Source organism: Tursiops truncatus, chromosome 2 (assembly GCF_011762595.2).
Source record: "Tursiops truncatus isolate mTurTru1 chromosome 2, mTurTru1.mat.Y, whole genome shotgun sequence".
Classification (NCBI taxonomy): domain Eukaryota; kingdom Metazoa; phylum Chordata; class Mammalia; order Artiodactyla; family Delphinidae; genus Tursiops; species Tursiops truncatus.
In genome coordinates, this window is record NC_047035.1 from 2,307,150 (window position 1) to 2,325,962 (window position 18,813).

General features: G+C 39.2%; 1 protein-coding gene across 12 annotated transcripts in view; it reads right to left on the reverse strand.

The window, feature by feature from the left end:
• MARK3 (microtubule affinity regulating kinase 3) overlaps positions 1-18,813 on the reverse strand; it is a 107,715-nt gene that overhangs the window by 36,626 nt on the left and 52,276 nt on the right. For 10 of the 12 annotated variants that reach the window (XM_073799003.1, XM_033850570.2, XM_019951905.3 and 7 more), the window contains 2 exons: positions 4,578-4,626; positions 2,570-2,635 (listed from right to left, as the gene is read on the reverse strand). The exons of 1 other annotated variant lie outside the window; for it this stretch is intronic. In XM_073799003.1, coding sequence (XP_073655104.1) covers positions 2,570-2,635; positions 4,578-4,626 — 115 coding nt within the window. Of the gene's footprint in view, positions 1-1,377; positions 1,436-2,569; positions 2,636-4,577; positions 4,627-18,813 lie in introns of all 12 variants that reach the window. One more of the 12 variants, XM_019951923.2, reaches the window with a different exon arrangement.

The following is an 18,813-nucleotide window of genomic DNA, read 5'->3' on the forward strand; positions in this document are numbered from 1 at the left end:
CAAGGCTATTATTTATTAGGAGAAAAAATTGCAAACAGTGGCTCTCCCTGCCCAGGTCACGGCCCATGTGGTTGATGAAAGGACACTGGACAGGACAGTTCAGAAAGCCGTTGGTTTTAGTTCAGGTCCTGCCACTATAACCAGTGATGAAACCACTGGCATAGAAAAACCATTCAGAGCTTTAGGTTCATCTGTAAAAATTAGGCAATTGCCCTGGATGACTTCTAAGATTCCTTCCAATTCTAGAATTCCATGATTGTACCAAATTGAAAAATACGAGGCTGGGGAGGAGTAGGTAACCATTTTTTAAAAAATTTTATTTATTTATTTAGGCTGCGTAGGGTCTTAGTTGCGGCATGCGGGCTTCTTGGTTGTGGCATGCAGACTCTTAGTTTCGGCATGTGAACTCTCAGCTGCGGCATGCATGTGGGATCTAGTTCCCCGACCAGGGATGGAACCTGGGCCCCCTGCATTGGGAGCACGGAGTCTTACCCACTGGACCACCAGGGAAGTCCCTAGGTAGCCAATTTAATGAAACGTTTGTTGTTCAAAATGGCAAACGTATCAACAATAAAACAGCTGCCCTGGAGATGGTGCTTCGTTGAGCTGATTAAAACAAATGGCCCAAGCCAATAAACCACCACCACCACCAATCAGTGCTGTTATAATGCTGAGCGACGGCACCGAGCCCTCAAAGGAGGGCTGTGCTCCCATGCCCAGTAAGAAGCTCAGAGACATGTAACTTATGAGGTCACACTGCCAATGACAGGCACTGGCTGGATCGACTCCATGTCTGTCTTTTCTGGAGTCCATCCTCATCCTGGATGGACACTTCTCAGATTCTCAGATGTTTCTGACTTCTCCTACACAGAGCAATCTCTAGGACCTGGTACCTAAAAGAGATGGGAACGGAAAGCCGTGACTGACTGACCAATCAGTAGAGGCTATATGGTGTCGGAAGGCTGGGCTCCAGGCCTGGCAACATGACCACAGTGAGATTTCCCAGCCTCCAATTCCTCAAGGGTAAAAGCCCATCGCTCACTGCTTGGCCACATCACCGAGGCATTGTGAAAGTCAAAGGAGACCAGGTAAGAGAAAAAAGCACTTGTACACTGCAGTGGCTACACAGATGAAAAGATTATGAACCGTAAGATGAGTAGATAGCATTCAAACTCCGTATAGACTTATGGTTCTACAATTAACCTTCAGCTCTTCCTACTGCTCAACTGCGAAAATCCCAACTAAATTCTCAAACCACACATTTAAAAGATGAAGCACACAACTAATTATGAATTAGAAGTATGAAAAAGTGGTGCCAGGGGTGTGCCTGCTCTGCCCACAACAGGTTTACAATCTTTTATTTAATGGTTAACTCACCACAGTGAGGCTGAGATTCAACTTTCTGTCTCCAGGTTCTGCATCCTGGATCAAAGTGCTAACAAAACAAAACTCTACTATAATCAAAACAATTTAATCTATACTGTAGAGTTAAATAGAGTATGTCTCCAGTAGTTTATAATTTCATTAATTCAGTTCAATTCTTATTTGCTGAGTATCTGCTATGTGCCAGGCACTATGCTAGAGACAGGGAACATACAAAGACAAACAAGAAAGCTTCTGCCTTTCACAAACAATGAAAACTCACACACAGTCCAAAAACTACAAGCACAGCCCAACAATAACCCTAAAATAAAAATCTTTGTAAAAGATAACAGCGATATACCTTCATTTCATAAAACTGTCTACATGTATACAACCTTATAGGCAAATAATTACCAGTCCTTAATCTTTATTTTAGGGAAGTCTAACCATAAACACGGTGAACACCATTTCTGGCCTTGGGAAATGATGGACACCAATGACAAAAATCTGATAAAGACATCCATCCAACATGCAGTACACATTTATTTCGAATAGGCTAATGCACTGACAGTTTTGAAAATTCAAGTACTGGAACAAACAAAATGTGCTACATACACACAATGGAATATTATTCAACCTTGATAAGGAAAGCAATTCTGACACAGGCTACTAAATGGATGAACCTTAAGGACATTACGCTAAGTGAAACAGGAAGTCACAAAAGGACAAATATTGTATGATCCCACTCATATGAGGTCCCTAGAGTAGTCAAATTCATACAGAAAGAAAGCAGAATGGTGGTTGCCAGGGGCTGGGTGGAGGGAGGATGGGGAGTTACTGTTTAATGGAGACAGAGTTTCATTTTGGGAAAATGAAAAAGTTCTGAAGATGGATGATAATGGTTAACAATGTGAATGTACTTAATGCCACAGAACTATACACTTGAAATGGTTAAAACAGTAAATTTTATGTTATACCATAATAAAAAAAATCCAAGTATTTGCTTATTATCAATTAATGATGCTAATAATGAAACACTTAATAGCAACCCACAGAACTGCTAGGAATCAGCCTTCCTGATTCTCATTCTAGTGTATTATGATTCTGAATGTTAAGTGAAACTTTAACGATTATCCGTGTGGGCTGTGTGGTTGTGTATTCTTCTAAAAGGGAAGAAAGAAAGAAAAACAATTTATAAATTTCTTACCTCCACTGGCATACTCCATGATTAGGTAGAGTGTTTTGTCAGTTTCAATGACTTCGAATAACTTCACTAGGGGAGGGGAGAAGATACAGGAGAAAAAGAAACAAATGTCCATATGCACAGTACTATGTACATATAAACTATAACCACAAAAAGTAACTTTTTCCTGTTAAAGATTTTAATAGCTGGCCCTCTAAAAAAATTCTTTTAGGAAAATTTATAATATATTACAACAGCAGAAAAGATTTTATAAAAACATGGAATTCCATAAAAATAAACATAGTTTCTGGGTGCTCAAACGGTGTAACTTCAGGATGCACTCAGCAGTCTAGTGAAGTGTATCTGCTCTCGTTTCATCCTCCTGTATTACGTCTGTATCTGTTCTATTCCTAAAAGTGCAAGTCCATTCACTTGTCATTATGGCTTTAAGGATACATATAACTCCACTTGAGACTTCTATTGCTTGGGAAACATCACAATTCTCAGAGAACAAGGTCCTTTTGTTTCTTTTCTTTTTCTTAAAGATGTATTTTATTTTATTTATTTATTTTTTTTGGCTGTGCCATGCAGGATCTTAGCTCCCCGACCAGGGATCCAACCTGAGCCCCTGGCAGTGACAGTGTGGAGTCCTAACCACTGGACTGCCAGGGAATTTCTAAGGAGGTTCCTTTGTTTCTATTCTAAAGCCAGAGATGGCAAAGTAGAAGGGATTATACTATAAATAATTGAAGAGAACTTTTTAAAAAGAATTATTTTCAATGGGTCAGTGTGACTACTATAGCAGTCTCTTGTTACAGATACAAATAATATTTCTATTACTGCTAATTCATAAAACCATAACAAATCAATCAGAAATATAAAAATTTTAAATGAAACTGAAGTTACTCTCTCAAGCTATCAAATCACTATCTCCTGTATCTACTTTGGTAATACATACTTTACAATTAAATTTAGCAAAAAAGGGAGCAGGGAGGGAGAATGCTAATCTCTTATATTGTGGGTTATTTTCTGATGCTTTAACACAGAGTATTAGATCAAATAAAGTACCTTACACAGTATTGGATGTGTTTGTTGAACTGGTGAATAAAAGTATCAGATCATTTTTAAGATGATATATGTTCAGGCTGTTAAGAAAAATTATTTAAAGAAATTTAAGGCATATATGCTGGTAAACCATCAACATATAAATAACAGCTTTCTAAAATTCCAATGCAAGGGGAATTCCCTGGCAGTCCAGTGGTTAGGACTCCTAGCTTCCACTGCAGGGGGCTGGGGTTCGATCCCTGGTCAGGGAACTAAGATCCTACAAACCACGTGGCCCGGCCAAAAAATAAATAAATAAATAAATAAAATAAAATAAAATTCCAATGCAAATACTGGCTCTTTTGCGTAAACTATTTTAATCCAATGGGAATTTAAATTTTTTAGAAATTTACATTTTCAAAGATGTCATTTAGTAGTAAGTATAGAGAACTCTAATCAGGGTACAACGTAAGTAATTAAAAAACAAAACAAAAAGGTTTAAGTTAGCTAGTTCTTGGCAGTATTTTTTTGGCGGGAAGTTGGAATTTGAAATCCAGAGTTGGCTAGCTAGTTCCCTATTGCTTTAAAAATATGATTCAATATACCAGTATTTTCTTAGGAACACAGCTAGAGCACAAAGTTTTACACCTTTGAAAATCGTAACTCTAACTTACTATAATTCCCTCTTCTCTATCTATAAATTAAGTACAATTATGACATTTTCTAATATATTAAAAATTAGAAAATTATAATCTGATTACATGTGTTTCTACTGAATTAAAGCTTTACATTAATCTTTTAACCTATCTTAGTAATTTCAAAAAGTTAACAAAAATGATCAATATATATATACATATATATTCTAAAAGTGTACCTGGGCTGGGAGAAGGGAAGAAATCTCCTGTCACTCCTGGAATTATGTTTAGCTTTATGACATACTTTCAAGAATGCATTTAGACCCAAAAGTATTTAAGAAAGCAGAAAGTACCTATGTTTGGATGATTTAAAATCTTCATTATTCTTACTTCTCTGAAGAGCTAAAAAACAAACACACACACAATTCCCCCAATACAGGTTATTAAACATTATATATATTTAATGAAGATATATTTATATTCCATGGTTGCAATATAAATTTTCTCTTAGATAATTGATTCACGGATAATGTTTAGTAGTCCACATCTAAGAAATGGAAATCCAGGGTAATTATGAAGTAGTTTTGTTACCTAATACTAAATACTTTAATTTTATCTTACGAAAAAAGCAGAGGTCCCAGAAGAGGATGATATTTTGCTATTGTGAATTATACTCTGAATTATATTTTGCTACCTTGAACACAGAAATCAGATTTAAACAGGAATAGTTTGTGATTAGACTTAGTGTGATTCAGTAACTACCTAGGGGTTCTAATTCTGCAAATCAAAACTTGTATAGTCACAATGAACTGCATCATGATAATTCCAAGTAATTCTATAAGATTTTGAATAAAACCACTTCAAGCTGACTACCCATCACACAGAATAAGGGGAAATAGTAAATTGTTGCACAAACACCTGCTGTGAGTTCAGAGGCAGGTCACAGCATTAGGGCCTGGGCTAATATGAGATTTCAGAAAATAACAGAATTTTACAGGTCATCTTATACAACCCTCCTGCAAACAAATGGAAACCAGAAAAAGAGAGGAAAAGATCTTCCAAGGTCCTACTATCTTTCCATGGGGAATATGGCCAGAACTAGTCTCCCAGCACCCAGTATACTATACAGCCTACAGGAGGCAAGGCTGGAACGTGGTTTGGGAAACGAGCAGCCGCTGGCTATGGAAAAAGGAAGTTGGGGCTCTCCCTGCGTTTGTCCTTGTCCACCAGGTCTGATCTAGAACTGAATCAGCAGCTAACAGCTGAAAGGCATGGTATCTGACCTATAGACAGCTCAGAGCTTAAAAACATGTAATCAAGATGAAGAGCATTCCTGTCTAGAATACTGGATCATCCCTAAAGGCAGGAGCACTTTTATCTCCAACATAAATACTTCCTATTGCTGTTGTGGTCATTCCCACATTTTCTGTTCTGAGATGAGAAGACAGCCTCCCTGACAACCATTCAGGCTTGAGTTCTTTCTTAATTTCCCTCTGTCAAGCTAACACAGGAATCTCGTTTTTCCAATCCATCATAGTTGGACTTGTAGCTATAATTTGAACCTCCCAGTTATTTCTACAAATGCTAAATTAGAAGAGCTCCAAGTTGGATATCATACTAACACAGCTTAGGACACTGCATTTAGAATGAAACCCTGACCACGGCCATGGCAGCCTCTGCCTACCCTCCAACCTCAGCTCCAGCCACCGTGATTTCTCTCAGATATTAGAACATACTAAGCTCTTTCCTTCCTTAGAGTCTTTTTTCCTTTTCATCCTTCAAGACTCAGGCAGATTCTCTAAAAACCTCATCTAAGTAGGTCTCCTTTGTTTTACATCATAGCAATTTTTACTTCCTTCCTAGACTGTCTTTCAAGTTGTGATAATACACTTCTGTTTACCAGTTCACTGTTGTGTTTGTCCTCATCCACAGTGAGCACGTCTGTTTCCCTTCACTACTGCATCCTTGAAACCAAGCCTGGCCCACAACAGGAACTCATTTGTTTGACAAATGCCTGCAGGAAAGTACTAACTACCAAGAAGTGTGGTCTGAGCCAGGCTCCTTAGCATTCTAATGACCACACTGCTTTGAAATCCTGAGCAGCAGAATGCCTATTACAGGGTTGTCGTAGTTCTGCTGGCGAGAGAGGTCAAATGAAAGCGATTGTTTTTTTAAATCCCTACTAGCAGTGCAGCACTAAAACATCAGAGCTAAAGTGATTAGAACCAAAGAGCAGGAAAAAAAAATGTAATACTATAGGGATTCAAGGGAGGGAGAGTTCACTTATGTCTGGGGTAGTGGGCACCATGGAGGTAACTGGATTTATGCAGTTGAAAATGGGCTATGTGTGCTCCATATATGTGAGCAAAGACAGGGAGGTGCAACCAAGTAAGACTATTTAAAGAGACCAACCCATCACAGATCACTTCCTTGCATGTTGTGAGCACACTGAGCACCTCAATGGACAGGCCCAGATGGCAAGGAAATGAGGACTCATACCCACAGCTGGTGAGGAACTGCAGGCCCTAGACAAGAGCCAGGGGAGAGGGCCTTTTCGAAGTGGATACACCAGCCCCAATCAAATCTTTGGATGCTGCATCTGTGGCTCTCACCCAAAATCTCTTGAGAGCACCTGAGCCAGAACCATCCAATGAAGTCACTCCCAAACACATGACTCACAGAAACTGTGAGATGACACATGGTTCTAAGTTGCTAAGTTTTGGAGTAATCTTTAGAGAGTAGTAGTAAACACTACCGGTAACACACTAAAGTTTGAAACCCCCTGAGTTACATACAGCAGAGGTCACACCAAGGGCTGCATTGTGAAAACAGAGGAAAGGTGAGTGGCACCAGATAGAAGGATGAATAGTACAAGCTTACGCTGTAGAAAGAATAGCCAAAGGTTCCCTAGCAGGGTAGTGTCAGGGTATTACCAAAATAACTTTACATATCTGCCTCTATCAGAATTATACATCAGGTAGAAATGAGTTCATAAACTCTATACCAAGTTAATCAAAGGTGGTGGGGAGAGGAAGCTAATAGTGATCAAGTGTCACCTCTGTCTGAAGCTCAGCACTAGATGCTTCACGTCTATGATCCTCTCTGACTTAATTTTCACAACTCTGTCAGGTGACTACGGTCATCTCCAATGTACAGGAGAGGAGGACTAAGAAAGTTAAGAAACTCGATCAGGTTCTCTCAGCTAACACGTGCCGGAGTCCAGAGTCTGAGGTGTCTGACTCCAGAATCCACACTCATCTCACGAGTCCAAGCAGCCACCTTTGAAATGTACAAGTAAAACAACCGACAGATTACAAGCTGGGAATACAGAGAACCCAGAGCAACAGGTGGGTACTGGCACAGAATTGTTTTAAAAGTTGACAATTTGCATATACGGTTAAAATGCCAGAGATTTCATTTATTTGTATCAACTGTGAACCTGATGGCTGAAGATAAATTTGGATATAAATAATGTATTGAAAAGAAAACATGAACTTTAAGCAAAGTCCCTACTAGGATTGTACAACATATTTTTAAGTTTTGCTACTATAAAAGGACATTTAAATAAGACGTTCACCTATTTCTACTATCTTATTTCTCTACATTCCCTTTCAACCTTATGCAGATGCTAGTTGTAAAAAATAAAATAACACAGAAATGTGTAAAGTGAAAGAGTTCTCTCCTCATCGACTAATCTCCACCCTCTACACATCTTCCCATTTTTATGTCCTTTAGGAACTGGTAGACAGGAGAACAAACATCTCTAAAGGCAAAGACGTGGACCCTGGTGACGAGAACACTAAACACACTAAGCCCACAGTACTACAGAGTAAAGAAATGTCCCCAAAGCCTGTACTGAGGATGTACAGGAATTATCCTTGGGAAAAAACAATTTTACCAATTGATATAAAAATAAAATGAGCATATAAGAGACAGCATAGGGTAGGGTGAGATGTTATCATAGTCATCAAACTGTGATCTAAATCATCATGACCAAAGTGTTCAGACTTGCTTCTCCAGATATATAGGTATGAGACAGAACGAACAGGCCAAAGGTTGAGAGCCTGTGCTTTTCATGGCAGCTGAGTGACATGCTGGATGACAACTCATGTATTAGAAATAATGGACAGGAATATAATCGCCAACCTCGTCTTTACTAGGAGAGAGGTGAACTGTAAATCAAGATTGTGAGTAATTATTAGCTGCCTTGGATGAAGAGAAGGAGATACAGGTAAGAAGCATTCAGGGGGTAAGGGAGAGGGAGGCAGAGTTGAAGCTGACACCCAAGTTCGTGAATCTGGGTGCCACTCTGAGACAGAAGACTCAAGCTGCAGCGAGGAGGGTGAGCCTGGCTTTGGACATGCCACGTGAGGGGCAGTTAAGTGAGGATACTGAAAGCATAGCATGGTACTTGGTGTTTGGGTCTGAAGCTCAGGAAAGAAATCTGGGCTAGAGATAAATTCTGTAGAATTATTAGCATAGGGATAGTATCCTTGGAAGGAAATGACACCGCCTAACTGTAAAATGAAAAAAACAGAATCATCAACAAGCAAGCATTTCAGAGAAGAGAGCTGAGGCCCACAGTGGAGACTCGGAAGAGGCAGCCAGAGTGACAGAATGAAATCCAGACACTAGACTCTAATGCCTACCACAGACATACCTCTGTTTGTAACCAGCTTCCCAGACCCTGGAACGTGTCTGGGGCACTTCATGAAGGAAAGAGAGAAGGATGATGTACCTGCTGTTTCCTCATTATGGCCCTTTGTCTCACTTACCACACTGATCACAGCACCTCTGCTGAACAAAAGAACAAATCAAAGACCCTCTCAGACAAAACTGAGGGAGAGAGCCTGGCAAAAGCCCAGAGTTTGTGGAGAAGGAACTGTCAAAATGCTCTGATGTGAAAAAGAAAGAAAAAAAATGTCTTTGCTTCTCTATAAACAGAATACCTCTAGAAGGACAAATAGAAACTGATGCCACTGGTGGTCCCAGGGCAGGGACCTGGATGGATGGACGTCAAGGGGTAAAGACTTTGCCTTCTATACTTTTATCTGTCCTTTGAACTCTGAATCACAACTGTAGTATCTATCTCCTCTCCTCCAAGTAATTTGAATTTTAAGAAGAAGATGGAGAATGAACAAAGAAAAGTGTTTTTTGACAAAAGGGGAATTCCCGAAAAAGAAAACTGCTGTATTCTGAGGACTGTTAACAAGAAGAGAGTTTACTATTCCTTTTCATAGTCTGGGCCAAGGCTGCTGATGGGTGAAAGGCAGACAAGTCTTCCAGGGAATATCTTTAAAGTCCAGCAAATATGACAGCCAGCACAGTAAGGCAAAACTTAAGGAGCTTAAAGAGAGTTTAGTTACTCTCAGAACCACCCTAACATTAAAATAAACAACAGAATAGGAAAGTTAACAAATAACAGAGAAGATAAGAGCACTATTAAAGACCATTTGTTTAACACTAGGCAAAGGCAGTGACCTATCTCCTACCCAGGAAGAGCTGTCTATAGATGGGGGGAGATATATATGTGTGGGTGTACTACAGTGTAATTAACCAGAATTTTACTGGTATCATGTAGGTTATCCCTAACTTTTTGCTGTTGTAACATTACAATGAGCATCCTTGTATATATACATCCTCATACACTTATGCAAATATATTGGCAGAGTAGATTGGGGGGCCAAAGGGCATACATGCTTTTAAAATTTTGTTAGTGCTACATTCCTCTCTAAATATATATTAATTTAAACTATGTCAGCAATAACAGAGTCCCTGATTCTCTACACTCTTGCCAACAATATGTATTATCAGTTTTTTGCAAATCTGGTGAAAAAATGTTATCTTTTCGGATGTTAAACATTTTTTACTTGAATATTGACCATCTGTCCTACTAATTGCCTGAGTGTATCTTTTGACTATTTTCTATTAGGTTATATACTCCTGTTTCTCCTCGATCTGCAAGACCTTTTATATAGTATGGAAATAAGACTTTTGTCTGCCATAGCAGAAAATGTTGGGTCCTTACTCAAATTCATCCTCTTTCCTTTGCTGACTTTCATAAGCAATCCTTCCAACTTTTTAAGCTATTTCATCTATTGTTTACTGCATATTTCTAAAATGCCAGATTATATTGCTTCCTTGATTTTCCATTTTAGACACTGTCTTGTGACTCCCACTTTGGATTTAACTTTTGTAAACCCTTCCAAACACAGACTTATGCTTCCCCTCTCCATCCTCTTCATGAGGTTCTATTACAGTTTTGGCTAAATAAATATTATGTTTAATTTTTATTGCTAAAAGCAGTACATATAGTTTTAAAAGTTGAACTGTGTAATGTAATATATCTCTCCACCCTCAACCCTTGTTCATAATGTCAAGCACTTTCAACTCAGGTTTTTGCTGCCTTACTTTCTCTTTTTTTAATATATATATATTTTTTTGACATGGACCATTTTAAAGTCTTTATTGAATTTGTTACAATATTGCTTCTGTTTCATGTTTTGGTTTATTGACCACAAGGCATGTGGGATCTTAGCTCCCCGACCAGGGATCGAACACACACCCCCCCTGCATTGCAAGGCAAAGTCTTAACCACTGGACCGCCAGGGAAGTCCCTGCTACCTTACTTCTGAATAGCATGCTTGTGCTGTTATTCTATGATTTCTTAGCCCCTCCCCCTGATATTAGCTATTTTCTTAGTACTGGCAGTGAAGATTTAGCTCTCTTACACCCTGTCCCCCACCCCACATCCCTTCCCACCTTCCTCCTGATCAGTTACCATAATATTTGGCTAAAGTATTCAGTTTACATTATATAAATATGCTTTATAGCCACACTAGGAATGCATTTCCATTTTTTATTTATCAAAAATGTTTCTGATTTCCTTTGAGCTAATGACTGTCTCGGTTATTTTGTTCACTTAGGTTTTCTATGTATCTCTCACTTTACTAATTCATCCTTAAACTTTGTAACAGAAGTGTATATCTCCTCTCAAATACTTGCAAATAGTCACGTTTTCTTTCTTTTCCCCCCCTGGAAATATCCATATTCTGGAAGCCTCTGTCCTGCTCTCAAGGCCTGCTATGTTGGATTTCCTGTTCTAGACCCTATGCTCTTCTCTTTTTTAGTACTGTCCCCCGTTGTGGTGAAATATCCCACCAATAGCTCCTGAGGAAGGATAAGTGTATGATTAAAACCTTGCAAGAATGTTCTGATTCTATCTTCACATTTGATTGACATTTTGGCTGGGTAAAGAATTCTAGGTCAGGACTTCCCTGGTGGCACAGTGGTTAAGAATCCACCTGCCAACGCAGCGGACATGGGTTCGAGCCCTGGTCCGGGAAGATCCCACACGCCACGGAGCAACCAAGCCTGTGCGCCACAACTACTGAGCCTTTACTCTAGAGCTTGCAAGCCACAACTACTGAGCCCACATGCCACAACTACTGAAGCCCATGCGCCTAGAGCCTGTGCTCTGCAACAAGAGAAACCACCGCAATGAGAAGCCAGCGCACCGCAACGAAGAGTAGCCTCCGCTCACCGCAAGCAGAGAAAGCCTGCACACAGCAACGAAGATCCCAAAGCAGCCAAAATTAAACAAACAAACAAACAAAAAAAGAATTCTAGGTCATAATTGTTTTCTCTCAGAAATGCGCCCCCCCGTTTTAATGAGATATAATTGACACAGAACACTGTGTAAGTCTAAGGTTGCACAATGTGATGATCTGATACACATATATATCGTGAAATCTTTACCACAGTAAAGTTAGCTAACACATCCCTCACCTCACATAATTACCATTTTGTTGTTGTTTTCGTTGTGGTGAGAACATTTAAGGTCCACTCTCACAGCAACTTTCAAGTACTTGCTAACTATAGTCACCACGCTGTACAACAGATCCCTGGAACTTTCCATCTTGTAACTGGAAGTTTGTACCCTTTGACCAACAGCTCCCCATTTCCCTCAACACCCCCATCCCCTGGCAACCACCATCTACTCTCTGTTTTTATAAGTTCAATTTTTTTTAAAGATTCCACATATAACTGATATCACAGAGTATTTATCTGATTTAACTTAGCATAATGCCCTCAAGGTCCATCCATGTTGTCACAAAGAGCAGGATTTCCATTTTTACAGCTGAATAATATTCCTATTATTATAGGTTAGAATATATAATAATAATACTCCTCACACTTTCTTTACCCATTCATCTGTCAATGAACGCTAGGTTGTTTCCCTAGCTTGGCTATTAGAGTATACAATGCAACGAACATGGGATCTCAGATATCTCTCTGAGATAGTAACTGCATTTCCTGTGGATATACACCCAGAAGTGAAACTGCTGAATCATATGGTAGCTCTAATTTTAGTTTTTTGAGAAACTTCCATACTGTTTTCCAAAGTAGTTGTACCAATCTACATTCCTACCAACAGTACACAAGGTTTCCCATTTCTCTACACCTCTGTCAGCATTCATCTCTTGTCTTTTTGATAACAACCATTCTAACAGGTTGATTTGCACTCCCTTGATGGCTAGTGATGTTGAACACCTTTTCATGCACTTGTCGGCTATCTGAATGTCTTCGTTGGAAAAATGTCTATTCAGATCCTTTGTTGCTTTTTAAATTGGATTATTTGGGGTTTTATTTGCTACTGGTTGTAGGGGTTCCTTTTCTCCCACTTCGTAGGCTGCCTTTTCATTTTGTTGACTGTTGTTTGTTTTTTGTTTGCTGTGAAGTTTTTTGTAGTCCCACTTTTTTGGCTTGTGATTTTGGTGTCATATTAAAAAAAAAAGTCATTGCTAAGAACAATGTCAAGGAGCTCTTTCCCACTGTTTTCTTCCACGAGCTTTATGGTTTCATATCTTCCATTTAAATCCTTAATCCATGAGTTAGTTTTTGTGCATGGTATAAGACAGGGGTCCAGTTTCATTCTTTTACACATGAATATCCAGTTCTCTCAGAATTTTAAAGGCCTCGATCCATTTCCTTCCAGCTTACAGTGGTGTGGAATGGTATGATGACATTCTGCTACAATTCTTTGTGACCTATTTTTTCCTCTTCCTTCTCTTTAATTTTGATGTATTTAAATTTTAATATACCACAGATTCAGTCTCTGTGGTACATTAGCATTCAGTCCAGATATATTGTGGGTCTTTTGTCATTTACTGCATTGGGCACCGAGCCTTTCAATCTGGAAATTCAGGTCCTACAGTTCTGGGAAATCACCTTCTGTTAGTCTTTGATAATCTCCCCTCCTATCCCCAGTTCTTTTTACAACACCTCTTTACCAGAAACTAGACCTCCTAGATAGGTACCTCAAGTTCACATGGTATCTTTCTTAATTTTCATCTCTATGAACTTCTGTAATACTTTCTGAGAGCTTTCCTTGACTTTATTTTCCAACCCCTTTATTGAATTTCTTTCCAATACTATAAATTACCCTCTCCCCAACAGTCCTTTCTCAATGCACCATGTTCTTCTTTCATGAATATAATGGTCATTATTGCATTCTGTCTCCCTCTTTTTAAAATCTTTGAAAACATAATTAAAGTGTTGTTGTTTTTTAAAGTAGCTGAGTTTCCTCTTCCAGTGTTCCTTTCTCTTTCTTATTCTTGTTTGTTTTAGTTTCAGGTTATCCTCAAATATCTGGAGATTCTTGGCTGTCCTCCCATATTTAAGAGAGGCACCAAAATACTGGACTAAATGTTATATATATAAAAGCTGGACCATAGGATGACCGGGCAAAGATTAAGTAGATTCACTGAAAGACAATAATGTCTCTAACTATATTTTCATTTAACTCAATTTTCCTGGAGAAGAATCCTCCAATTTCCTTTTCAGGCAACACATGAAGGGCTAGAGAGTTCTGGGAGGCAAGCAAGGAGAGGGAAGACAGAGTATCTCACCACTCAGTGGGCCCGTTTTTAGTATGGGGTCCCCAAGTCTAGATGCTCTTCAATTCCGCCTCTTCAGAAAATAAACTGCCCAATTTCTCCTGGGGCAGAGAAGGGCGGGTTGCCTGGAGGTGATATGAGGCCCAGTTACACATTTTAAGCCAATCCTGTTTCCAGTTCTACATGTACCTCCACCCACAAAAGGAGCTAACAGAACTCATCCTTAAACTTTCTGAATTCTGTGGCATGACTCAGCACGATTTTTGCTGGCACCAGCCTACCTATTCCCACCCCTAAGTGCTCCCCTTACGGATTGGTTTCAGTTCACTATGATTTGCTAAGTCTACTACATGAAAAAATATATATAATAGTGTACACACACACACACACACAACTATTCATCCATCTGCTTTCCATCTGGCAAACTAGGTTTAATTCTTTGTCTGCCAGTCTTCTCTATTTTTGACACTCCTTTTTAATTCCTTTACTACTATTTAGCGAGTGGGAGGAAGGAGCAAAGATAAATGTACTAATGTTTAACTGGAAGTCCTATATGCTAATACTTTAATTCTGAATTTTTGAATGGATGTTGTAAGTGAGATTGAACTATAGTTTTCTTCCCTGTTTCTAATACATTTTGATAGCCATGTATGTGAATTCCAGAGAAGAATTTGGAAGCTTCCCTTCAAGATCTATTCACTGAAGGTTTCAAAGAAGCCAATCATGAAATTCTGCATATGGCAATCTGAGGTGGCAGCTGGCCTTTTTACCACTATTCAATTTCTTCTGTAGTTACTGATGCATTTAGATTCTTTTGTAGAGTTAATTTTGATAAGTTACGTTTTCCTAGAGAATTATCCATTTTTTAGGTGTTCTAGTTTATTTGCACAAAAGGTTCTCTCATGATAATTTTAATTCTTCTCTATCTGGTCTTTTCCCTGCCCCTCATTTCATACTCATACTTTGTGTTGTCTCTCCCTATCCCCTGGATTAAGTAACTAGTGGTTTATCTATTTTACTGCCTCCCTTCTCATCCCCCTCTCAAAAAAAAAAAAGCTCTAGATCATTTTGATTGTTTTTCCAATTCACTAATTTCTGCCCTTTATAAGTTCCTTACATTATTCTTCGTTCCTGAGCTTTATTTTGTTCCCTTCTCTAACTTATTAGTTGAATATTTAATGTATTGTCATTTTTTGTTTAATAATGTGTTTAAGGTTTCAAATTTACTTGAACACCAAAAGCAGTATTCTATAGGTTCGGATACACAGTGTTACCTTCTAGATACACTGCAATTTTGGTTTGCATTTTCTCTTTGACCCCATGAATTCAAAGAGTGTTTTCAAGTCCCACCATGCTTGTACTTTTTGTTTGTTTCTATTTTTATTGGTTTCTATTTTTATTGCTTGTTCAGAAAGATCTGGAAAGATCTCTTAGTCAGGCTTATTAATCATATTAACTGTTTATAGCTGTGTAAGTTATGCATTGCCCAACAGTGAGGAAATCACTTACACTACAATCATCATAGATTTGACTGGCACAGAGCTGTAATGTATCCTAAGAAAGGGATGCTTTTAAAAAAAAATGCACAAATGTGTGGGATTTCCCTGGCAGTCCAGTGGTTAAGACTCCGTGCTTCCACTGCAGGGGGCACGGGTTTGGTCCCTGGTCAGGGAACTAAGATCCAGCATGCCACATGGTGGGGCCAAAAATAAAATAAAAAATAAATTAATTAAATTAAAAATGCGCAATTTGTAATATGGGCTAGTGGAGGGGCTCTATATTAAGATCTGTATCTTTTTTTCCTCTACTTAATGTGTCATACATAGCCTGAGAGAAGATAAATCTATTTTGTCACTCTTGTGCTTCTATAAATTTAGCTCAGATTTTTCCTGTCATATATTTTGGGATTCTGTTTATCATTTGCCATTCCACTATTTTTATTTTTATTTTTTATTTTTTTATTTTTTTTTCCACTATTTTTAAAATAAATTTATTTATTTATGGCCGCGTTGGGTTTTTGTTGCCACGCGCAGGCTTTCTCTAGTTGCGGCGAGCAGGGTCTACTCTTCATTGCAGTGTGCAGGTTTTTCATTGCGGTGGCTTCTCCAGTTGCAGAGCACGGGCTCTAGGCGCACAGGCTTCAGTAGTTGTGGCTCGTGGGCTCTAGAGTGCAGGTTCAGTAGTTGTGGCTCACAGGCTTAGCTGCTCCGCGGCATGTGGGATCTTCCCGGACCAGGGCTCGAACTGGTGTCCCCTGTGTTGGCAGGCAGATTCTTAACCAATGCGCCACAAGGGAAGCCCTGCCATTCTACTACTGAAAATAAAAATTTTAAATGAAAATAAATTTAAAAACCTGCCTTTAAAATAGCAATTGTGAAGTGAACCAGAATAACCACTTTGGAAGAACACAGTATGTGTGTGTAGAGAGGTACGGAAACTCTGTATTGCAGAAGAGTGGGGAAAGGAGAGACAAGGCAATAAGTTGTAACACGTATGAAAAAACATAATTGGATTGCTACTTCACAATATGCACAACTTCAAGGTGGATTAAAGATTATAAACCTTTGAGACAACAGAGAAAAATATCTTTATGGCCCCAGGCAGGGAAGAATTTCTTAAAGAACACAGAAAAGGGGCTTCCCTGGTGGCGCAGTGGTTGAGAGTCTGCCTGCCGATGCAGGGGACATGGGTTCGTGCCCCGGTCCGGGTAGATCCCACATGCCGCGGAGCAGCTGGGCCCGTGAGCCACGGCCGCTGAGACTGCGCGTCTGGAGCCTGTGCTCCGCAACAGGAGAGGCCACAACAGTGAGAGACCCGCGTACCGCAAAAAAAAAAAAAAAAAAAAAAAAAAAAAGAACACAGAAAATGTACAAACCATATAAGAAAAGAATGACAATTCAGGTGTGTTAAAATTAAGAAATTCTGCTGTTCATCAAAAGACAACATCCAGAGAATGAAAAGATATACCATCAAACAGAAGAAGATATCTGCCACATGTCAGTATCCAGAATACATAATCTCTAAAATGATTAAGAAAAAATCCACTAGAAACTGAAAAGGCTTGAACAGGCAATTCACAGAAGAAACAAAAGCCAATAAAAATATGAATGATGTAATACTCATCAGCAATCATGGGAATATAAATGAAAACCACAATGACATAGTTTTATATCCATCAGATAGTCAAGAACTGAAAAATCAGACAAAATCAAATTTTGACGAGGATGTAACATTACTTGAACTGTCTTATATGCTACCGGTGGGAATATAAATTAACACAACTGCTTTGGATGAATGAGGATGTACAAACCCTGTGAACCAATAAGTCCACTACTGGACACATATCCTTAAGAAACATAAACAACTTCACCAGGACACACACGAACAATCCATAGCAGTGTCTGTGATACAAATAGCTATAAGCAATCCAAATGTCTCTGAATCAGACAGAAAATGGATAAAATAAATCATGAAATATTCATGTAATAGGATACTATATAACCATGAAAATAAGCATAGCAGTGAAAGTAAATTACATCTAAATACATCAACATGGAACACAATTTGGGCAAAATAAAGCAAACAGGAGAAGGACACAAATAACATGATTCCATTTATATAATATTTAAAATCTTCACACTATATTGATGAGGGACCCATATGTGGTAAAATTATAAAAACAATCAATAGAAAATAGTAACACAGGGACTTCCCTGGTGGCACAGTGGTTAAGAATCTGCCTGCCAATGCAAGGGACACGGGTTTGACTCCTGGTCAGGGAAGATCCCATATGTCGTGGATCAACTAAGCCCGTGCGCCACAACTATTGAGCCTACGCTCTAGAGTGTGCGAGCCACAACTACTGAGCCCACGTGCTGCAACTACCGAAGCCCACATGACTAAAGCCCGTGCTCCGTAGCAAGAGAAGCCACTGCAATGAGAATCCTGCGCACTGCAACGAAGAGTAGCCCTCGCTTGCTGCAACCAGAAAAAGCCCACATGCAGCAATGAAGACTCAATGCCGGCAAGATAAAGAAATAAATTAATATACAAAAATAAATTAATTTTAAAAAGAAAGAAAATAGTAACACAAAATTTTTGTTAGTGGTTACCTTGTAAGGTGGGAAACAAAGAAGGAGGTCACGTTGGGGAAGGTTACAACGTGACTGATTTAAAGTATTGTTGCTGATCCATTTCTTGAATCAAATACCCTAAACATATGTATATGGCAAATATGTAACATTCTTCTGTATGTAAAGCATTTCATTCATTCATTCATTCATTCATTTTTGGCTGCATTGGGTCTTCACTGCTGAGCGCAGGCTTTCTCTAGTTGCAGTGAGCGGGAGCTACTCTTCGTTGTGGTGTGTGGGCTTCTCGTTGCAGTGGCTTCTCTTGTCACGGAGCACGGGCTCTAGGTGCATGGGCTTTAGTAGCTGTGGCACGTGGGCTCAGTAGTTGTGGCTCATGGGCTCTAGAGCAAGCACAGGCTCAGTAGTTGTGGCGCATGGGCTTAGTTGCTCCATGGCATGTGGGATCTTCCCGGACCAGGGCTTGAACCCATGTCCCCTGCATTGGCAGGCGGATTCTTAACCACTGCGCCACCAGGGAAACCCAATGTGCATTTTTATGATCAAGTATTTCAAAGACAAAGAAATTTTCCTACCACCTCAAAACCTAAGGTTCTGGT